General features: G+C 44.9%; 1 protein-coding gene and 1 long non-coding RNA gene across 2 annotated transcripts; one reads left to right on the top strand and one right to left on the bottom strand.

Annotated features, from left to right (window-relative positions):
- The first annotated feature begins 349 nt into the window (after positions 1 to 349).
- LOC105281710 lies at positions 350 to 16,390 on the top strand. Its single transcript, XM_011343130.3, has 5 exons — positions 350 to 1,021; positions 5,996 to 6,240; positions 11,848 to 11,988; positions 12,186 to 12,323; positions 12,998 to 16,390. Exons 1-5 carry the CDS (start codon positions 754 to 756, stop codon positions 13,211 to 13,213), a joined length of 1,008 nt encoding a protein of 335 aa, XP_011341432.1. The 5' UTR covers positions 350 to 753; the 3' UTR covers positions 13,214 to 16,390.
- On the bottom strand, positions 15,943 to 18,203 carry LOC105281709. The gene is made up of 2 exons (XR_002193454.2): positions 17,973 to 18,203; positions 15,943 to 17,851 (listed from the first exon to the last, which is right to left on the bottom strand). It is a non-coding gene; the product is annotated as an uncharacterized LOC105281709 (long non-coding RNA).
- Positions 18,204 to 20,076: the final 1,873 nt, after the last annotated feature.

Genomic DNA, 20,076 nt, shown 5'->3' with positions numbered 1-20,076 from the left:
CTCGCGTATGCGGGGGCGACGAGGATCACACGACGATCTTCTGACATTTGTTTGGAGACAATTCACCCTTTCTGATCGGGGAAGACAAAAAGCCGCGGGAGGGAGACAAAAAGAAGAGAGAGGGAAAGAGAGAGTGAGAGAGTGAGAGAGAAAAGGTTGGCAAAATTAGAGAACTAGAAAAAAGGAACTAGGAAGAGCGAAGAGGCAATAGTAGGACAAACTGAAGCAGGAGAACCAAGAAAAGAAGAGGAGTACACACACGGAGCCACCCTTAACGGTGCATCCCTCTGACCATACCTCTTCTTGCGTACCCCCGCCACCTTGTCAAACACCCACCCCCCTCTTTCTTTCACGGAATCCCACAACCCCCCTACCCCCCTCTGTATAAGAATCAGTGCAACGCGTGTGCTGGGACCAGTGCCAAACGGATTGTGATTCTGTGCGGACAGTTTTTCGCACGTGACAACCCTCCGGCGAGGTGAGACCGGAATCGGTGACGTATCGCGCGATAGTACGTCGGAGCACACACAAGCATCACGCGTCCGCAGTATATCCGTATTGCGTATACATATAACGCACGTGTGTGTACCTGTTGCATACGCACGTACACACATGCACACACGTAGACGTCGGTGACGCGAAGAGACCCGCGAGGGATATACGCGCCTTCGCGCCGTTCCCGCCTTTGGACCCCACGCGAGCTCGCGAGTGCCCGTGTGCATCTAGAGTGCTGCAAAGTGCTATGCGATAATTATGTGTAATACGGTAAACGAAGAGTTTCAATCGATAGAGCTCAGACTCGGGCGCGATCAGAGGACTACGTTCCACCGGATCCTTGATTATTGTCAGGTCGATAACGTGTCGTATCAGTACATATCTAATATGCCAGTCGCGATAACGGAAGAAAATGATTACGCGCCAAGACATTTACAGGATAATTTGCGTCTCACATCGGTGTCTTACGTCGACCGAGGAGTACGGTCGAGGAGTAATGTAGCCGTCAATGTGATCACGTGGCTAAGTAAGTCGAAGTGGCAACAGATAATTAGTAAGTCATCATCACACACTTTTCATCAACTTTAGATACGTATACAAAATATATATGATATTTCCTAATGATACTGCAAATGCTGGCAACGTTACTATTGTTTCCTATATGATAATTAATTAACAAGAAGAGAGTTTATTACAAATTATCAATTGATAAGTAGAAACTTATGTTCAAATAATCCTTGAGTGATAATTGTACATGTGGAATCATGTGTATAACGTAACGCGTCATCATAGTATCATTTATCAGATGAGAAAAAATATATCGTTATTATGTTCTTGCATGTGATATACATACAGGGATCAATTGATTCAACGTCGTAATAATATAGCAAAATACTGTTACGTAATTATTTTAATAATATTTCGGCTGTTGCAACGTATCCGTTCTATCTTTGCAGCGTGGTCGTTGTCAACATAAAAGTTGCATCCTCTTTCCGGTAGCAAGGCTTTCTCCGAATTGATTTAGAAATCATATCAGGATTTGCTTCATTTGCATCAAGCCTGCCACTTATACCCCTCGCTCGGCGTTAAATCTTTCGTAATATCCACGCGGAAACACATGCATGTACTGACTTTGCGAATTTACCTGACGGGAACCACTTACCTAGAACTCGGCCGAACTTCCCGCCAGTTTGTGTGCGCGAGTTGGAGCTACCGATTAGCGTTTGAAATTAAAGCTTGAAAATCCTATTACTCGGCCGGCATCGATAAGCTAATAGCTCGATAATGACTCCGTAAGAAACCCGGAGCCGATTATGACATGACGGTAAAACCCGCGTGTGCCTCGAAACCTTAATCATTGAACGTTCCCGCTCGTCCCGTGACAAGTACCATTACAAAACATACGTACGTCGGGCTCTTCGAGTACACTCGCTGATCTGCAAATACCTAGATTCTATTTTCTTCGATCGTCCATATGAAGAGCTCGCGGTTTTTTTTACGTTAGCTCATGAAAATTGCAATGCTTTCTTACGTAACGGCGTATCGTATCGTTTCTCGCGAGGCTTCTTTGACGTTCATCTACCACTGTTCCTCTCGATTGCACAATTAGAAGAAATCGATAATGAATCCTAATCGATTTTAGGCTGACAATATTGCGACGTTAGTGCTTGAAAATGTGTGATAATTAAATTCCTTTTTCACCTGTCACGGGAGAAAAAGGTGCGTGATATTTCAATCTCGTTTCACACGATTTATTGCCGCTCGTGCCAGTCTCTCCTGCCAGTTTGACGTCATTTTTGAGCAAGTCGGTGAACGTATTAGTCATCCTTGTAACGGTCCTCCTTATCGATTCCTCGTTTGCAGACTTACGGATCTTCACTATTCTCGCGCTTCATTCACGCCTTATCTGCTTCTGCCAAATTCTCATTTAAATACGGAATGCATAATCGGAACTTCCTGGATTTCCCGGAATGAATTCAAAACGTGGCACGTGCCGGGAATGCGCTATATTTGCCTCTGTCCGCCCACCTGTTGAACAGCCGTAGTTGCTACAGGTGGTTTAAAGTGTGAGTTTCGCTCACGATCGCCAGTTCATCTTTCGGGGACGTGCCAAAGCATCTTCGTACTTCGGAATCACACATATAGCGCATTATTTCATTCACTATCGAACGTTAATCCTGGAGAGCTTTTGCGACAGTGATGATGCGGCTTCAGCAACCGGAGCTCTAACAACTCAACGTGTGATTCCTTTATGACAAATTACAAGGAATCGGGACGGAATAATTTCTAATAAATTGGCGAGCAGAGCATACACGCCTTCGCGTATCGCGACCTACCGCAACGCGCGCTTCGGTCCGTGGACGCGAACGGAAGAAAAGGGAGTAGCGGGTCGGGCGTAATGGGGTATAATTGTCGCGAGCAATGCGAGGACAGTGCGTCATTACCGCATTTTTCAGCGTCTTTCTTGCCGGCCGACAGCAGAGATGCGCTTTGCACCGGTGTTCACCGGCTTTGCGCGCCAGACTTTTTTCAACGCGGCCGCGGGTACTTAGGAATTTCGATGGAACGCCGTCGTTGAGCGTCGTCGTTGAGGTAGGCCCTCGCAGTATCGGCGTTGCGACGATGCGTTTGCGATACGGGGGAAAGTATTATATAAAAGAGGGTAAAATGGCACACGAGCCTGGCCACCTGCCCAATATCTCACGGATTAACGTTCGCGGGCAGACGAAATCGGCAGAAATTAGCTGACGGGAAAAAGGACGTGTAGTTTTTGATTCCGTATTTCCCGCGAGCAACGTGCAACGTCCAGGGAACAATTGGTTACGCGACGAACTGTCATCTGTGACGAAAGAAAAGTAACGCGTGCCTGTATTGGTACATCGGGGACAATAGTTTCCCGCCATACGGCATATCGACGTGCTTCTGCGAAAAACAATTAAGTCTGCGGCGCGTAGTTCCTGGATTAGGTAAATGCGAGAGAGTAAGTCCTGAACGGCAAGATCGCGGCCAGCAGCCGTTTGAATTTCTTTCTTCCCGGGAACGAGAACTCGTCTGAAAGTACGCCTGTATCATCGTATACATCCCTTTCTCCGTCGACGAATTTGACCGATCGTGGAAGGCTAATCGCATGGCAATTAAAATGTCCCCGACGAAAAGGGCGGAACGGGAGAGGGAGGAAGAAAGAAGGCGGCGTAATTAAAGAAATAAGAGAAAGTAAACGACATCTCTTTGAACGACGAGTAAGGAGAAGCAGTCGTAGGCACGGAGATCGTTTACGATGGATCGCTGCAAGCTTCGCGACGCGATAAAAATACTTGCAGTGCGAACGGCCGTTCCTCGAGATACACGCGTTTTCGTATATGGGTGAAAAATACATTGCACACAAGTACACACGTGTTTCTCTTATTCATTAGCGACATCATTAGCGAACATTAATTGGACGTTTTCCACTAGAATTGTCGTTCCTTCGAAGACGCTTCCTCCTCTCTCCGCTCGCTGTCGTTTCCACGACGAGAATAGATCGCGAAAATGGACATCTTCATCGATACGTCGCCCGCGTATTTCCTGTGCAATTAATTACGGAAGAAGCAAGTAAATCGTGGCACGACATGCTCGCACGATACAGACTGTCGCAACGGTAATACCGCATGTATGTATGGTACATGTGTACGAGAATCCGCGCGATTCCGCTTGCTTCTCATTCCGCGTACCGCGGATGGGTCGTGTGTGACCTATCTGCTCTAACGCGCATTCCAGCACAAGCCAAACGATTAAACGCGCAATTAATCGTTATCGCGTCCTTGCGGTTACATGTATGAATCGGCGATCGCATCCTCGCTGCGTTTCGAAGCGCGTCGGAAGCACCATCGTGACGCGCCCGAGCCGAAAGACAGCGAGCACGTCGGCCCGTTGGCCCGACACGGTTCCACGTCGTCACTTTGGGGCGCAAACTTCCCCGCGGCAAATTGCTCTCTCATCGCGACGCAGAACGCACTTAAGAGCCGCTCATTAATATGCGTTAAGTGTCCGAGGCGTCTCCCTACGTCCCGTCCCGCTCCCCAGTTTCTCTGCATCTCGCTCTTTCTCCGTCTGCATTTCTGTCGCCTGCCCGTTCGTGCGGCGCGTCCGCCGGCCACGCTGCACATCACGCGTTCATGCACATTAAAATTAAATTCGTTAGCGCCGTAGATGGCACGGCGCACCTCCGGCTTTCCACCACGCAAGCGCCAATCCATCCCGTCGTACGATCGTCAATTCGGAAGCTTCCGTTTTTTTGATGACTTAAATTTTACTCGGATTTATCTGGAATGTGTTATACGGTCACGAATCTGAAAATTACCATTATTATTATTGAATAATGATGATAAAATTAATTAATAGAACAAAAATCTTTATGACGATTGTACATCTCTTAAATAATGCTTGATTTGAAGGACGATCTTGATATAAAAAAAGAACAAGTATAAATTTTGCAAATATATATACGTTTGAGCAATTTGATAAAATTTAAGATGTTAACATGCCACGTAAGGCGAGGAAGAATTTAACTTCGCAAAGCAACGTTGCATCCTTGCAATGAGCGCGCTGTGCCCGTTCGACGCTTGCATATTGGATTTTCAAGACCCCATCGGAACACACCAGGTGGGGGAGGGAGGAGAGAGAGAGAACGCGGATTAAATGCAGACAACGCATCGTATGCGGTAGCCTCTCCCGTCGTTATACATCCTCCAAATGCGTACGCAACTGTTGATGGTTTGTCGTCGTACCGCTGCACGTGATCCGAGGCCCCTCATCAAGGGTCGTAACTCGCGTAATAATGCGACGACGAATTCGCGGGGACGTAATTCGACGAGCGGTGATCCCGAAACTGCCGGATGATCATAAGACGGCCCCGATCGGAATCTACCATTTAGGCGCTTACTATCGACGAGTGAGTCCCCGAGGGTGAAAACAAATGGGGAGGGCAAGCGGGCCATGAGCCGGAAGCTCAATGATAATTTCACGCAGGCATCTCGCGGCTCTCACGTCAAATCGTTGATTACCACCGAACATTCAACACTGTGCATTCGTCTTCCCGTCCGTGCCTTCCTTTTGCGTTTGATACGCAGACAATTCCGTTAATGACGGCCCTACACAATTTAGTCTCCGTCGCGGAATGGACCTGATCCCACAGCATCCATTCGGCACGGACGCGTGGTGGAGCTGCATTAACGTAACTGTTTCGGCGATCTGCGGACAGGACTTCCTATTGTGCATTTCGTACGACTTGTATCAAAATACTATTACCACGATGATTTGGACAACGAGACAGCAAATGCATTTCTATCTAAAAGAGACTTTAGTATTTTAATATTCAATCTGCCAATCATTAAGTCTGTCATTGAGATTTCAGCAGCGTATATTAAAAACTAATCCTACATCATGACATCGTAACATATAACTACACATGTACACAGGATCGAATTTTAAAAAATCTAAAGACAATTATGTTTATTTCCAGGGTTAAGCTGTCTACTTGTTGCTGTGTTGCTGTGGACAGTAGTACTTTCTGCTCCGATGACTCTCGAGGACAGGCGGTTGAGCTTACCTCCGAAATGGGTGAATCCCTGTGGTCTCGCCGACGAAGTCGAGGGTATAGAAGGAAGTGATTCGGAAATTCAATTAAAGGATGATCAACTCCTACAGCAAATAGTGGTCCAAGCGACAACAGCGAGGATGCACACAGAACTTTTTCGCGAAAGATATGTGAGTATTGAAATTCCATCAAGTCGTGCGCCATTTCGCATTGTCGTCCTCCACGAGAATCTCGGTGCTGTAATCTTTCATGCGATATTGATTGCTAAAATGAAAGATTAAGCTCATATCAATACCTCGATAATTACCGGTACTTCTGGGAGGGGATCGAATCGAGTGAGGGAACCGTCGAGCGGAAGACAGTTATGGTAGTACTTCCGGTCGTCCGAACGTCGATCGTACAGTTCCACGAGTCACACAGACCTTCGAAAAGATCTCGGTCGCGCCTTTGCACTGGTTGGAAGCACGTCACTAATTTTATCTTCTTTAGCATTTGCTTATCGGCTACAAAACATAAACGTATATAAGATGTGAAACAATAAATTATACAATAAATTTCATAAATTTGTAAAAAATTAATAGTGACTTCAATGCAGTTCATATTTCCAATTGTAATAGATAAAAAAATAAACATAGTTATATATTAAATACATTAAAAGAAGAATATTCTCATTTGCATTATATTTTATTTAACAAAAAATGTGGAGATCATTCTACATATTGTACACTGTAATTATACTCGTAAAAGACATGTGCGACTGCGCTTTGGAGACCAAAAGTTTTTCGATTTTATGAGGCCGATAGGTACATACAAGCGCGAGAAATTTTTGTTTCGAAAGAATGTTCCCAACCAATCGTGCCTTATTACCTTTGGCCAAGGACAATAAATCACGCACCAGACCTGAGCTGATCTTCAAGGTTCCTCTCTAGAAACGATCCGAAAAAAAGAGACCGACTTGAAAACCGTAGAGGCAACGGCGATGTTTCGCATGTGTAAACTGTTGTTCGTTTTGCAAAAAAGATCGTTTCCGATATCTTTATGTGCAGTCCAGTTGAGACGCAATATTCCACTTCTCGGGTTCGCACGCTTCGATTATATCCACCAGCATAAGAAAGACTTGAGCCTTCCCAAAAAGGAAGGTAAGAAAGTAGCAGTCGTTGACACCTAAACAGCAAAACTGCATTTTGTCGAATAATGGTATCCGAAGAATAAGCACCTGTGAATGATCGCCGAGGAGCGTCAGTCAAGTGCAAACAAAGACCCTCCTCCGCTCGCAGAAACGATGTTTACCTAGGCGAAGCGAGACGAGTATATGACCGAGTGAATTAGTATTCGTCGCGTGCGTCGTGAAAGGGTATTTATGCCTATCCGCATTATAGGGTTCGTTTCGCCCTGGGGCTCCGGCCGAAGGTGGCTAGAGAGCGTTCCTGTTACATCATCGGTATCGCGGCGATACCGGATACCGCTGTTTTCTAAATCAGCGCATAATCCGATATCGTACGCGAACTGCGCTGCTCGGCTCCTGCTCTTGACAGGAAAGACAATAAATTGCACACGTGTAAATGCCTCGTCACTTACACGACGTATAAAGAATGGCATGGAAAAGCAGTGAAGTCATAGGTGAGCACGATGACGACGAAGGCGAGTCGGGTTCCTCTTCCCGCCGCGAGCGCAGAGACTCGAGAATGGCTGGAATGCCCAGGGGCGCCTCCCCCCGCTGATATCAACTCGCGGCGACACACTGTCTGGTGGTCCAGTGACTTCACCTTCCGACACTCGTTATCGGTTCAACGTAGACCGCCTGCCAGCAGGGAGAAAGGAGTAGATTAGCCAAGGATACCGAGAACGGCGGAAGTCTCGCTCTTCGTCGACGCATCTCTTGCGCGCGGGCGCGCATTGCACCGCACAACCACGAAGAAGGTCCTTGGTAGTCTCCAGGTTCCGCAAACGATGCAAGGATCTTTCAGGAAGCTCTCGGGACAAAGATCTCTGGACCTTTTTCGAGCGCAAAGATCATCGACACGGTGGCGGATTCATTTATTGCCTTTCCCTTCTTTGCTGCACGCTCGATTCGCTTCGTCTCGAGATCCCCGTTCTTTTATCGCCGCGATGCGTGGTTCATCGTACGTCCTTGCACGCCGCCCGCAAATAGCTTACAAGCTGAGTTTGGTCGTCTGTCGATTCCTCGTGATCGCGATGAACGACGTCTGCGTTTACCACACGCGCGCGCGCACGTTGTCGCCGGTACGTGAAGGAATCGGATAAGATATCGGAAGCGGTGGATTCCAATAAATCAGAATCGGAAGCTGCCCCTTCCCTCTCCGCCAGGAACGGGCAGCTATACGCCACACTGGTACACCGCCTGCATACTAAAGCCCAGACCGGATATACAACCTGCCAATGCATGTACTCGCCTCGATACATACGACACATATCTTCTACCATGATATACTGCTGCGTTCACTCGCGCAGCTCGTTTGCACGATGACATATTTTCCGGACGCGCGTGACCGTCACCGATCGTGGATTCCTGATCTTCTCTGTACAGACTGTGTACATAGAAAACGAGATGCAAGTTACTTCTTTGACGTAATGTCATACGAATATCGCGATAATTCGAAATTAATTCGATATCATCTTTCTTATCAAAAAGATTTAATCGATTTGCTCAATCGATGTACTCTCAACGACATTACTCAAACGTTGTTGACAGAATATGGATGTTAGAGCTGCGTCTAAATCAAGAGACTTTATTTCCATCTTCGGTCGTCTCTCCCTTCTCGCCTCGCTCATGGGACGTCGCGTCGAACCCGCGAGCCATTCGATCGACTCTCGAAGCCGTCACACCGAAATTTTATAACTTCTAATAAGCAGTGCAGTGCGGTGAAGCCGCGCTACAAGAAAGACTGAAAGGCTAATTGATTTTGACGGGTCCTCGGCAGCGCCGCGCGGAGACCATACCTATTCTTGCCACAGCCTACTTCCTGCCAGCTTCCAGCCCGGTTTTACGATTATTCGTGCCCCAGTGTGGCCGCCGAGACTTTTACGAGGCACAAAAGACCCGCGCCACAGATTTGCCCGCCGCCAGTGGTTGTTAGCGACAATTCCTTTCATTCTCCCCTCTTTATTCCACTTTATCACCTCTCCACTTGCCTGTGCCTGTTCTCTCTCTCTCTCTCTCTCTCTCTCTCTCTCACGGTCCCCGTGTATTTACCTATTTCGTAGCGAAAAAGCACGAATAGGATTCAGACGCTTCGGAGCGTGAAGCAGAGAGATCACTTTAAAGATCGTCTTTGAGACTGCTGACTTTGCCGTTTCCCGCATCGCGGGAAAAACGCGGATTCGACCGGAGCATCGATACTTGAGCGGAATGAGAGCCACCACATGAATGTGACCAACACATCATAAAACGCGACGATGAAAACGAGTTCTTTTCGGCACCTGAAAGGAGGAAAGGCGGACGCGGCGGACTTAGTGGCGATCTCTACGCGTAGGTAGACACGTAGGCTTCGCTAATGTATTTATTAGAGGACTGCTTACACAAAATTATCGTAAAATTCTGTTTAATTACCTATCAGGCCCCACATTACGTATATACCTACACGCTCGGGGAATGTCGCGGTAGATTCCGTATTATTGGTATTATTAGCAATAACGGGCCGGTGACGCAACCGGTGGCCGACCACCGCGCGTATTTAATATTTTTCGATACAAAGTGATGGGCCGGAAAGATATCTTTGTATCGTTCCGAAGGCTTTCGTAACGATCGGGGCGTGAGAAGGGCCGATCACCGATCGGCGCACGAGTGCCCGCAGGTACACGAGATCGGGCATGCCATAACGAGGGAATGAATTTAATGAATGACTACCGCGATGCCGCCTTTCTACGGGCTACCCTTGCCAGAACCACGAATTTCCGCCGCCGCCGCCGCCGCCGCCGCCGTCGTCGTCGTCGTGCCTTCCAAAATCCGTTCGTCATCACGTATACTTATTTTTCACCGAGCGTGCCGGTATCTTCGTTCGTCAACCTGTGCATGAGCTCGTAAACTTGTTTCCCGTCGTGACAACATGTGCGTTTGATAGAGCAGACTGCGGGGATGTACGATTTATCAGACTACATGTAGTTCTTGGTGTGCTTCTTAGGAATGTTTGCGATCGAAGGCCCTATCGCGCTCGCAGGTCATGAGTGTAGTATCGCACGATGATTATTTCCATTCCTGCTTGAGATAATATGATGCGCGCGATGCGTTACCCAACGCCGGGAACAGTTACTCCAAGGCATCAAATCGATGATGTACAATTACCCTCTCTCGTGTAGAACATCCTTATCAGATGCCGCATCGACGTAAAAAACAGCATCGGAATTTGAAAACGATTATTCGAGTCTTCGCACTGTGCATCGCAATTGTTTGTCGTAACAAGAGGCCAGTGACCTATCTCACCTAGCTCGGAAGCTCGCAGATCTCTCGAACGTTAATACGTCGAGAAGCAAACGCGAAACGCTGCACTAGAATTACATAATTCTTATGTTATATTATTAAATAATACATAATTATTATGTTATAAGCTTATTAAATTATCTAAGATTCATTAAATTTTATTTCATATAATAATTGTTGCAACGGAGCATTCTCGAATCCGCTGGAATCCTATGCATCAAGCAGATGAGTCGAAAAATCTTCTACAAGTCATATTCAAGAGGCGGACTAATACGTAGCGCGAATATCGTAACAAGTTTCCCTCGCTTCTATTTCTCCCGGCCCTTCCCGGCCCGGTGGATGATTCATAATGACTCGCTTGATGTAAACGATCCCTGATGGGACAATTAGCGTGTCTCGGCCGGCGCCCGGGTTTCCAAGTAATTTCTGGGTAAAGGACTAAGCCGGCTTTCGGTTAGCTGACCCATCCCGGTATTCCCGAAAAGTCAGCGTGCCGCTGCTCCGGGCACGCGCTCTCCGGCGTCGAGACGCACCGCGTCGGGCGAGCCGAGCGTTACTCATGCGGCAGTTCGCACGGCCGACTGCGTTTTCATCGTACCAGGAACGAGGGATATCTGGAGACTGATCGTGTACACGAGGTGTTGCACGACGTGTAATCGGTGACTAAACTCTGACTGACATCCAGTGGCGTCGCCGACGTTCCACAGCCGTGCCGCAGCGAAAAATTAACGCGCCACTGCCGGCGCAATTGGCGAATACCTGGAAAGACAATAAGAGCAGCACAGTGTGCACCAGTCCGTGGTCCTTTCGCGAAGTGACAATGTAACGTGGTAGTGACAGCGATGACACACGCCGTTGTCAAGATACAGCAGCGGGTCTCGCGCGCGCTGCGCCTGCTGATCGCGCACTTCCGCTTTCGGAATCTCCTCCCGAGAATAAAATCGCGAGATACCGTGGGAAAACGCGACATGATCATGAAAATGAGATATCAATTAATCGGACGACTCGACCTTGATTAACTACGATCGGCCCGCGACGGAATGAGGGCCGCGCGCGTATGCGCGTCACGTATCGCTTTATATACCTTAATCCGTTCCCCTGTGCAAACGAATATGGGAGACGAGACGAAAGAGAGATATGCAGAACGATACAGCGATAACGCGACACCCACGCGCAATAATTTTTCTCAAATTTCTGCGGCACTGTGCTGCGCGCAGTGTCGGAGGACGACAATGAGAAACCTGATAGTCCCCGCGCATCTCTCTTCGATGTTGCGGCTCCTTTTTTGAACAAAGCAACGCATCTAATCACGCCCACGTTTTTCTCTTTAACTTTGCAGGTCAAAGACGTCTTCAAGTCTGACTTGCACGAGTTCCACTCGACGTGGAAGCACAATCGTTACGAATGGCTACCTGGACCGAGCGAGATACCCAAAAGCCTCGGGGAACACCTTAGTCTGGAACATCTCCAGAGTTTGACTGTACGTATACGTTTATACATGCTAGAATATGTTTATCATATAGATATGTTGGTAATATAGTAGTTAAATCTACGATAATAATCCTTAAGGAATGCATTTTCGCGACGTAAATGATATACAATATAGAAATAATTGGAAAAATTTGGATATTCTACTTGGAAATTGGCTAACGTTGCGTTCTCTCGGTTTACTTTCAGCTGGACGAGGCCCTGCTCAACGCGTATGAATATCTGCAGAAGTTCGCGGTGGGCCTGGAGCAAATAGTATGGGACCAGGAGGACCATCAGCTCAAGTATCGCAACGAGTTCAAGGAGACCGAGTACAAGCTTCGAACGGTGAGTTGATTTTCGTGATCGCGTCCGTTATCCTGCTAAGTAATTACGGCGAGCCGCGGGTTTTCGGTTTGACGCTCTTCCACGCCGCCGCGCGATATAAAAAGGAAACCGCTGCGCGCGACTTTCACAATAGCACCGGCACAATTAGGCTGAATTATTCTGCCTCCTGTTGCTGCAAGCGCGATAAAAAGCGTTTTGCCAAGTTTTACGAGCGTTTTACGTAAAGGCTGAAACGTTAAGGATCGTCACTGAAAGGCGAAACTGCCATTTTATCGACCATTCCGACGGATGGCTTTCGGCGCACTCAAGTTCCTCTATCCGAGTTTCCTGCGTTTTTTTCTTTTTTATTTATTCTCGATAGGCGTTGCTCCGACTTAGCCGACATACATCCCGACAAATCATTGCGAAAGACAGTCACAGTCCATCAGAAAGCCCGATCAGCAACGTTCTTAGTTTGATCTTCGATTTACAAAATACATTCGTCGTGATATTTTCTTATAGTGATTGGATTAATCATTGAATTTCGAAAATCATAGATAAAGCTCCACAAAATTCTTTTACGCGTATTATTCCTTGCCAATATTAATTATCCTTTGTTAAAAAAGCTTGTAAAGTTTCCTCGTTACGTGTTCTACGCTCTATCTCTCTAACATTGTAATGTTTCTATTTTTCAGGTTCTTTGTGAGATTCAAGTCGCTTTAGTGGAGCGCGGGATAACGCAACGGCCAGATATCACACGAGACATCATGGTACCCAGCATACGAAATATGGATTCCGAGACGTATCGTGATCTGCGAGACTGGATGATCTTCCGTGACTACATGAACGGCCTCGAGTATGTAGTACAAGTGTTTGAGTACCTACGTGCACATCCACAGCACACATCCTGAAGATGGAGAGGCGGAAGCCGACGAAGGGCTACCAGGCGACGACTCATGAAATCGGCGCAACTACATCTGGAAGCCTTATTTTTCTGAGATGATAGGGGGAGCAGGATGGCAGAGATAGCGAGGATACTCTCTTAATGCGACGCTTTGAAGAGAACACGAGTTAATGTTTCTCCGCAGCAGCGATTGTACTACTCATCAACGTCAGTGATGATCAACATCATCATTGTCAAGTCGATGAATGTGCCGCATCTTTAGGATGAAAATATGGAATTATTATCGACATGCCATCCACCTTCTAACACTCTTCGGTGAGACTTCAGTGTGGTATCAGTCAAGACAAAGGACAAACGGGAGTAAAACAATGAAGAATCGCAATGTTATTAGCCCATTAGGCTTTCGCCGTGTAGTTCACGATCATACACACATAATCACGCATATTCACGCACACTACGTTTTCGCGCTACGGTCTACGCTACGAAGTATACGACGTACGCGCACAAGCAAGAAGAGAGCAGGAATGACAGGTCCAACGGCTGAACCGTTCAACGTTCAACGCGTTCAATCTTCAAAGCAGAGCAACTGCATGTCACGGTTATTTATGTATCCGAGAACGTATTCGTTAGTCACGATATGCTCTTGTTTCGACGGTTCGATTACTACGTTGAGCACGACCACGGTATAATTCGCTTTCGCTACCATTCATAACTTGAGATTTTTGATATGTCTCTTTCTACGAATAAGCTGAGTGCCATGATCATCTACTACTATAAGCAAGATTAGAGCGACTGAGAAAGCAGAATTCTCTTATCAGAGGGCTGTTTTAAATTCAGCTGAAATTCAATTGATCTGATTGATTTTTTGCTTGCCATGATGAAGCTCGACGATGATTTATTTTCTTATCTTCAGCATTCTAGAAAATCTGAAGTTTCCATTTATTTAATGCGATTAATGACGCTATTTATTTATTCGATCCGTGGAAATCTGGGCACGTGAACGAGAATATTTATTCACGCGTTTGCATTTGTGCTTAATGTATAAAGCGACTGCAGAGAAGGAGAGTTAATAGAGAGAAATCCGATATCGCGTAGATTCGCGCATAATCGAGCACAGTATTTCGAACTTCGCCGTAAGTTGGACCTCTCTCGTGATCAACGAGCAGACAGAAAATCGCTCGTATGTGTTACACTGTGCACGCGACCACAGTCTCACAACGACTTCATCGAAAAGGTATCTCTTCGCGAGTAACTCACGTAATCCTCACAATCCTACATAATAATTTATTGACTAAATGTAATATTAGTTATATCCATATTTATTCAGATTATTTATTTATTTTTATAAAAGTTTTACATGTCTGACTAATTGTATGTAAAGTGTCTAGTTGAGCTTAAAAGTGCCTAGCGTTTATGGAAGTGAGAAGGTTTCATCAGGATTAAGACCTCCTGCACACGTGCGATCACTTTGTGTGTACGGGGTTTTTATTATTATGATGACACTGTCAGAGTTCGGAAGCAGGAGAACGCGACAAACGCCATTCCATGTTGCGCGTCGCGCTGCTTGCTGCTCTATTGCTTCTCCTCTCAACGTACCTTTGCAGGGTATAAGGACTCTAATCAGAAACTTGAAACGAGGCTTGTTAATTCTGCACTTTTGATCGCAATTACTTCGCTCGCAACGACACATCCTCTTAGTATTATATTTTACTCGATATACTACTCTTTTAAAAAGTATTCTTTTACATAATCTTTTTTTATATCAACATCGATTTTTTCCGTGTTTTCGATTTAAATGACAATGCGAGACTGTTGAAGGCTATTGGCAACAGGACGTGTCGCGAGATCTTCATCGGTTTTTTTTGTATTATTCATAGTCTAGTGACGCCATTTTACGATTATCGATACATTTTTTTAGATAATAGGTATCTTGTTTTATCGTAATCTGCGGATACTGTAGTTTCAGAAATTTTTAAATCAAAACAGTTGAGTCTTGACATGTCCTATACCGGTAGTCTTCAAAATTAATACTGAAAGAACTTTTTTGGTACTTACAAAGTCATCATCTTCTTCAAAGCGACCATCTTTTTCAAAAATCGATCACTGTGTAATTGTCTACGAACAAAAACACATTGACTGCATCGTCATACTTAATTTTCACACCAGTAGCGACTCATAAGTTTATTTTAAATCATGTACAAGTGCATACGAAGTTCATGATTATCACATACATACACACATCAATGTTATTTTAGTGTATAAACCATTATTTATACGCACACGCGCATTCTATAAAATATATTTTTATTCCCTTATCATCGCGTCTGTGATATGCATCTTAGAATCATCCCTCAGGCGATTAATTGTTCATGAAATTGATCCACGCTTGCTTCCGTTCCGACAAGAAGAAAGAGACAGAGAGAATGAAAGAAACAAAATACAAGACCAAATAGAAATGATACATTAAAATGTTTCTAACATTGACTTAAACGGCTTTTCGATATGCCGACTTTATAAAACGCGTAATTTATATTAACTATTTTATTATAAAATAACATTAGTTTACATTTTTTTATTGATATTTTATGTCATTGAATTCATTGGTTTAGAAATACTTTTTTCTAAGATTGATATCATCGCAAAAATCATTTTAAGGATGGTGTAGATATTTTCCTTCTCTAAAGAAATAATGTAGCAGCGCGAGAATTTAAACTTCAATTAATACAACAAAAAAAATATTAATATTGCTTTTTGAGAACAGATCTGATATCTTTCATATGCTTATTTTCAGCCGATCTCTCTGTCCCTTTTCGCAACAACTTGTACAACTGTAGAAACGCATGGAACGTAAAAACAGTTACTGATATGAAAAAACTACTTGCGGTCTGCGAACTTATTGTAAAATTGAATGTATCGATAGCTACAGATGGAAAAAAGATCATGCAGAACCGCAAACTAGAATTTCAGTGAGTAGAAGTAGTTCCGCACACCACGACAAGTTCAAATAACAAATTAACTAGCGCGATCGCTTGATATATGTTTGTACATAAACAGATCTAATAATGCAGTATAAGTAGTTATAAACTGCAAACTATCATATCCTTGTATGTGGATATTGAATATGGCGGGCTTTTCCTCTCAGAACGCCCTGTTGTATAATATAATATTAAACCAAAGAACGTTCAGAATGGAACGTCTTGTCATTTTCACAGCCATTCCACTTCCTTTATGCATTTAGGAAATGGACACGAAGACGGACAATCTTATTAAGAAGGCAATGCTGGGCCACCATGAGATATGTTTGATATTTTTTAAGCGATGAACCCTGTTTGCTCGAAAACTCTTTCAATTATATGAATACCTTGTGCGCATTTCGCTATTTACTTTCGTACAAGTGTATTAACGAAGCAATTCTGCAATCGTCGGCACGTGTTGCTCGCGCATTCTCGCTCGAACATTCCAACTTGAGCAAACGGGATTTGTCTTTTCCCATGATCAGTGTCCGATGCCGTGTCTCCGTAGCTGTCGACGTTGGTCGGTGTTTGAGAGGAAACGCGTAAGTACATGATCATCGGCCCGGGTACGGCTCTGTTCGAAGCCGCCGTGTTTGCGCACGCTGTTAGCTCGTTGTCATCGTTCGTCCAACTTACTTTCTCATAAGGATTTCCACTTCTCTCGTGCTGACCCTGTGTTTAACGATCCCTGCCCGCCTTCTCTTTGGCATCCTCGTCCAGGTGGTCCGAGCGCCGCCAAGGTGTCAATGTTTTGCCTAGCCATTAAGATCGTTAGCCCATCTTCCTACGCTGCGTTTGACGGCCGAAGAACGCGATACGATTCCCGTGTTCTATAAGAAAAGACGGGATAATTGCTTGATGCAGGAAAAAAGATAAGTGTAAGTATGTTTCGACGTGTAATTTAGGCTTCAAGAAACAGCGTTTTTGCCGTGAAATTATCTCTAAGAAACTATTTAATTCTTAAAAGGCTATTCTTTTTTATAATAAATTTATTACATTTTAGAACACACACAGACGTATATGTCTATATATCTACTTAATTATTGAAATAATACACATAATATTTTTTACAGAGATTTCAGTCGCGAACATTAATAGTTCCTATGACAAATGGTATCTGACTAATCTGATAGTAGGTCCGAGAAGTCCGAAGAAATATTTGCTAACTAGGCGATTAACAAGACATCGACAGCGAGCATCGACAGTGGTCGATGAATCTTCTGCAAGGAATCCGAAAAGTTCGGCGCATGCATACCAGTGGACATAGAGAGAGAGCGTCAGGGAAGAATGGCGCTCGAGTGTCTTCGCCGGTGGCGCAGGTAAGGATCGACAATCGAATCTTAGGCGGTGAGGTATGAATGAGTCGTGAGAAGGGGCCAACAAGATCGGCGCTATGAATGGCTAGGAAAACTGCGATGTTTTTTTCCTGTGAAAAAGTTTTTTTACTTCTCTCTCTCTCTCTTTCCTTCTACGTTCCCTTTACTACCACTCTTCGGTGTCTTTCGTTTCATCATTGGCGACGGTGATGTGCCGACGATCCTTTTGCACTTCGCTCCAAATGAGTCCTGAGAGCCGTCCAGAATCGTCTAACCCCCGCCGTCGCCGCGGGCAAATACTTCGGCTTCTTTCAGCTGAAAAAAAAGAAGGCGGTCTCTCGTTGTAATTAGGACAGTGCGCCCGCATGGGCTGCTAGAGGGAGTCCTTGCCACTCTCTACCGTCCATTCTTCTTCATCACCAGCTATCTGACTCACCCTGTCCTTTTCCGTCGTTGCCATCCTCAGATACCCTGAAGGCGTCCTCCCGCTACATTCCTAGTCCTCAAGACAACTTTCAATAGTATCGAGACAAAAGGCTTGTCTAAAGTTGAGTGGTCCTCGCAGGAGGTAGCATCCTTGAAAGCAGGTTGTCCGACAAGGACAATGGCTTAAATACATATTCCGTTTATAATTATAGTATATTATATAAATATTTAATCATATTTTATACACAAAATTATTACGTATAAAGAATCGGGGAATTTCACATAAAAAGAAAATTTTTAAATATTTTCAGAAAATTATTTAAATATAATTATTATCGTAAAAAAATAATGACACAATTATCTGTTGTTTTATTTTCGATTTACATTCTTTCGAAACTATCCGATTTTCCTATCTTTGAGAACAAGGAAGATGTCGGAGGAACAGACCCTTGTAGTAGTCGTCAATCCGAATAACCTGAGGAAAACAGGCATGGCACATGGTCCTTAACTGCCGCTGATTGAGGGGCGGTACCGTGCTAATAGGTTCCAACTCCCGCTCTCCTGCCGCGAGTATCACATTCTAGAACAGTCCAGATTTATTTCACAACTAATTTTGCCTTGTTAGTCGACAGGACATGGCCGGTACAAGGGGTTCTCTATTCGCTTTGCTAGCGAAACGCGTGCGCGTCCCTCATCAAATCTTAATAGGTATTAATGATGACTTTGCGTTAAACTACTCGGCAATCTCAAGATATATTGCACTTGGCGTGCATATCTATAAATCTTTTTGTTACATCCTATATTTTCATTTTATAACTTCGAGTTTCTATTGTGTTTGCAACCCTTTTAGTCACAGAAGAAGGAATGAAAAATATAAATTTTTTAATGCAATGAGTTTACTTAAGCGAGAAAGTTAATCACATTGTCCGGAAGGAACTTTGAGGAAGTAATGAATGTTGATTAATTCTCCGCAACATTATTGCGTTAACAGAAAAGCCGAGTAAAAAATGAATCGCGCACGTGTCCTGTCACACCGAAACGCGCTTGGAACTACATACATGTATCCTGTGTTAGCGATCGCGACGCGTCAGTTTCTCTCGGTCAGCGACGAGATGGCTTCAGAGAAAAGAGGTGCCGTTCGTGGGAACCGTAAGACCGCTTCCTAGAATACATGGTGCAGATATCGGTCGCAAAAAAGAAGAAATCGATAAACCGAACTGACTGAAGAACCGAATAAAGAGGAACGATCGGCATTATGAAAATGCCGCTCTTTCGCAACATTGGCGTCGCCCTTTCCTACGACGACGTTCCTACCGCGGAATAAGCCCGGGTTCGTTTTCGGCCAGCTGTTGCGGTCGAACGAGATGCATTTTGTCGCGAGATAACGCGCGGAGAACGATTCGGGTGCGTGGGTGGGACGGCGATAACCGGTGGAACACACGAACACTTTTAACAGCTAATTGCCGTAGATAGCGACGGCCGAGAAGTTGGTCGTGGACTTGGTATATATCATCGGTCGTTCCTCGCGAAATGCATGGAAACCAAAGCCATCCTGACCGGTGCGTGCATGCGTCATCGTCCGGTATCCGCATGTTGGAGTGTCCGCATGTGAGACAGTTTGGGCTCTGGAGACCAAGCACCAACTTTGATTGAACGTCGTACATTTTCGAAAGTTGCCAATGCAAAGTGCATCACGGACAAATGACTTCTCAAGTCAACGCACTCAAGTCACTTGTATGTCACGTGTTGTAACAACATTTTGCTTAATGCACGACACTTAAAAATCGTCATCACAAAAATGTATCTACGACAACATAGTTCGCAGCGTAAAAACAGAATTTTGCATAGAACATATCTCTCTTTTCGTTTAACTTCAATATTACAGGCTCATGCTATGGACTGATTACTAGATGCGTTTATTTTACGCACACAAATTTATTCATCAGGTGTATATTATTAAATAATTAAGATCTCCGGCTCCTCTACCCTGGCCTGACGAGACAATTTTTGCATGTGAAATAATTCCTAAGTCTCTGTCTCCATTCACTCTCGGTTATCTCCGTGAAGTTTCTTGCACCGGCGACCATTACGTATGGTCTCGTATCTTCCAGACC

This window comes from Ooceraea biroi, chromosome 2, assembly GCF_003672135.1.
Source record: "Ooceraea biroi isolate clonal line C1 chromosome 2, Obir_v5.4, whole genome shotgun sequence".
NCBI classification, from domain to species: Eukaryota; Metazoa; Arthropoda; class Insecta; order Hymenoptera; family Formicidae; genus Ooceraea; species Ooceraea biroi.
Note: the sequence above shows the minus strand (reverse complement) of the source record. Positions and strands in the feature narration are given on the sequence as shown.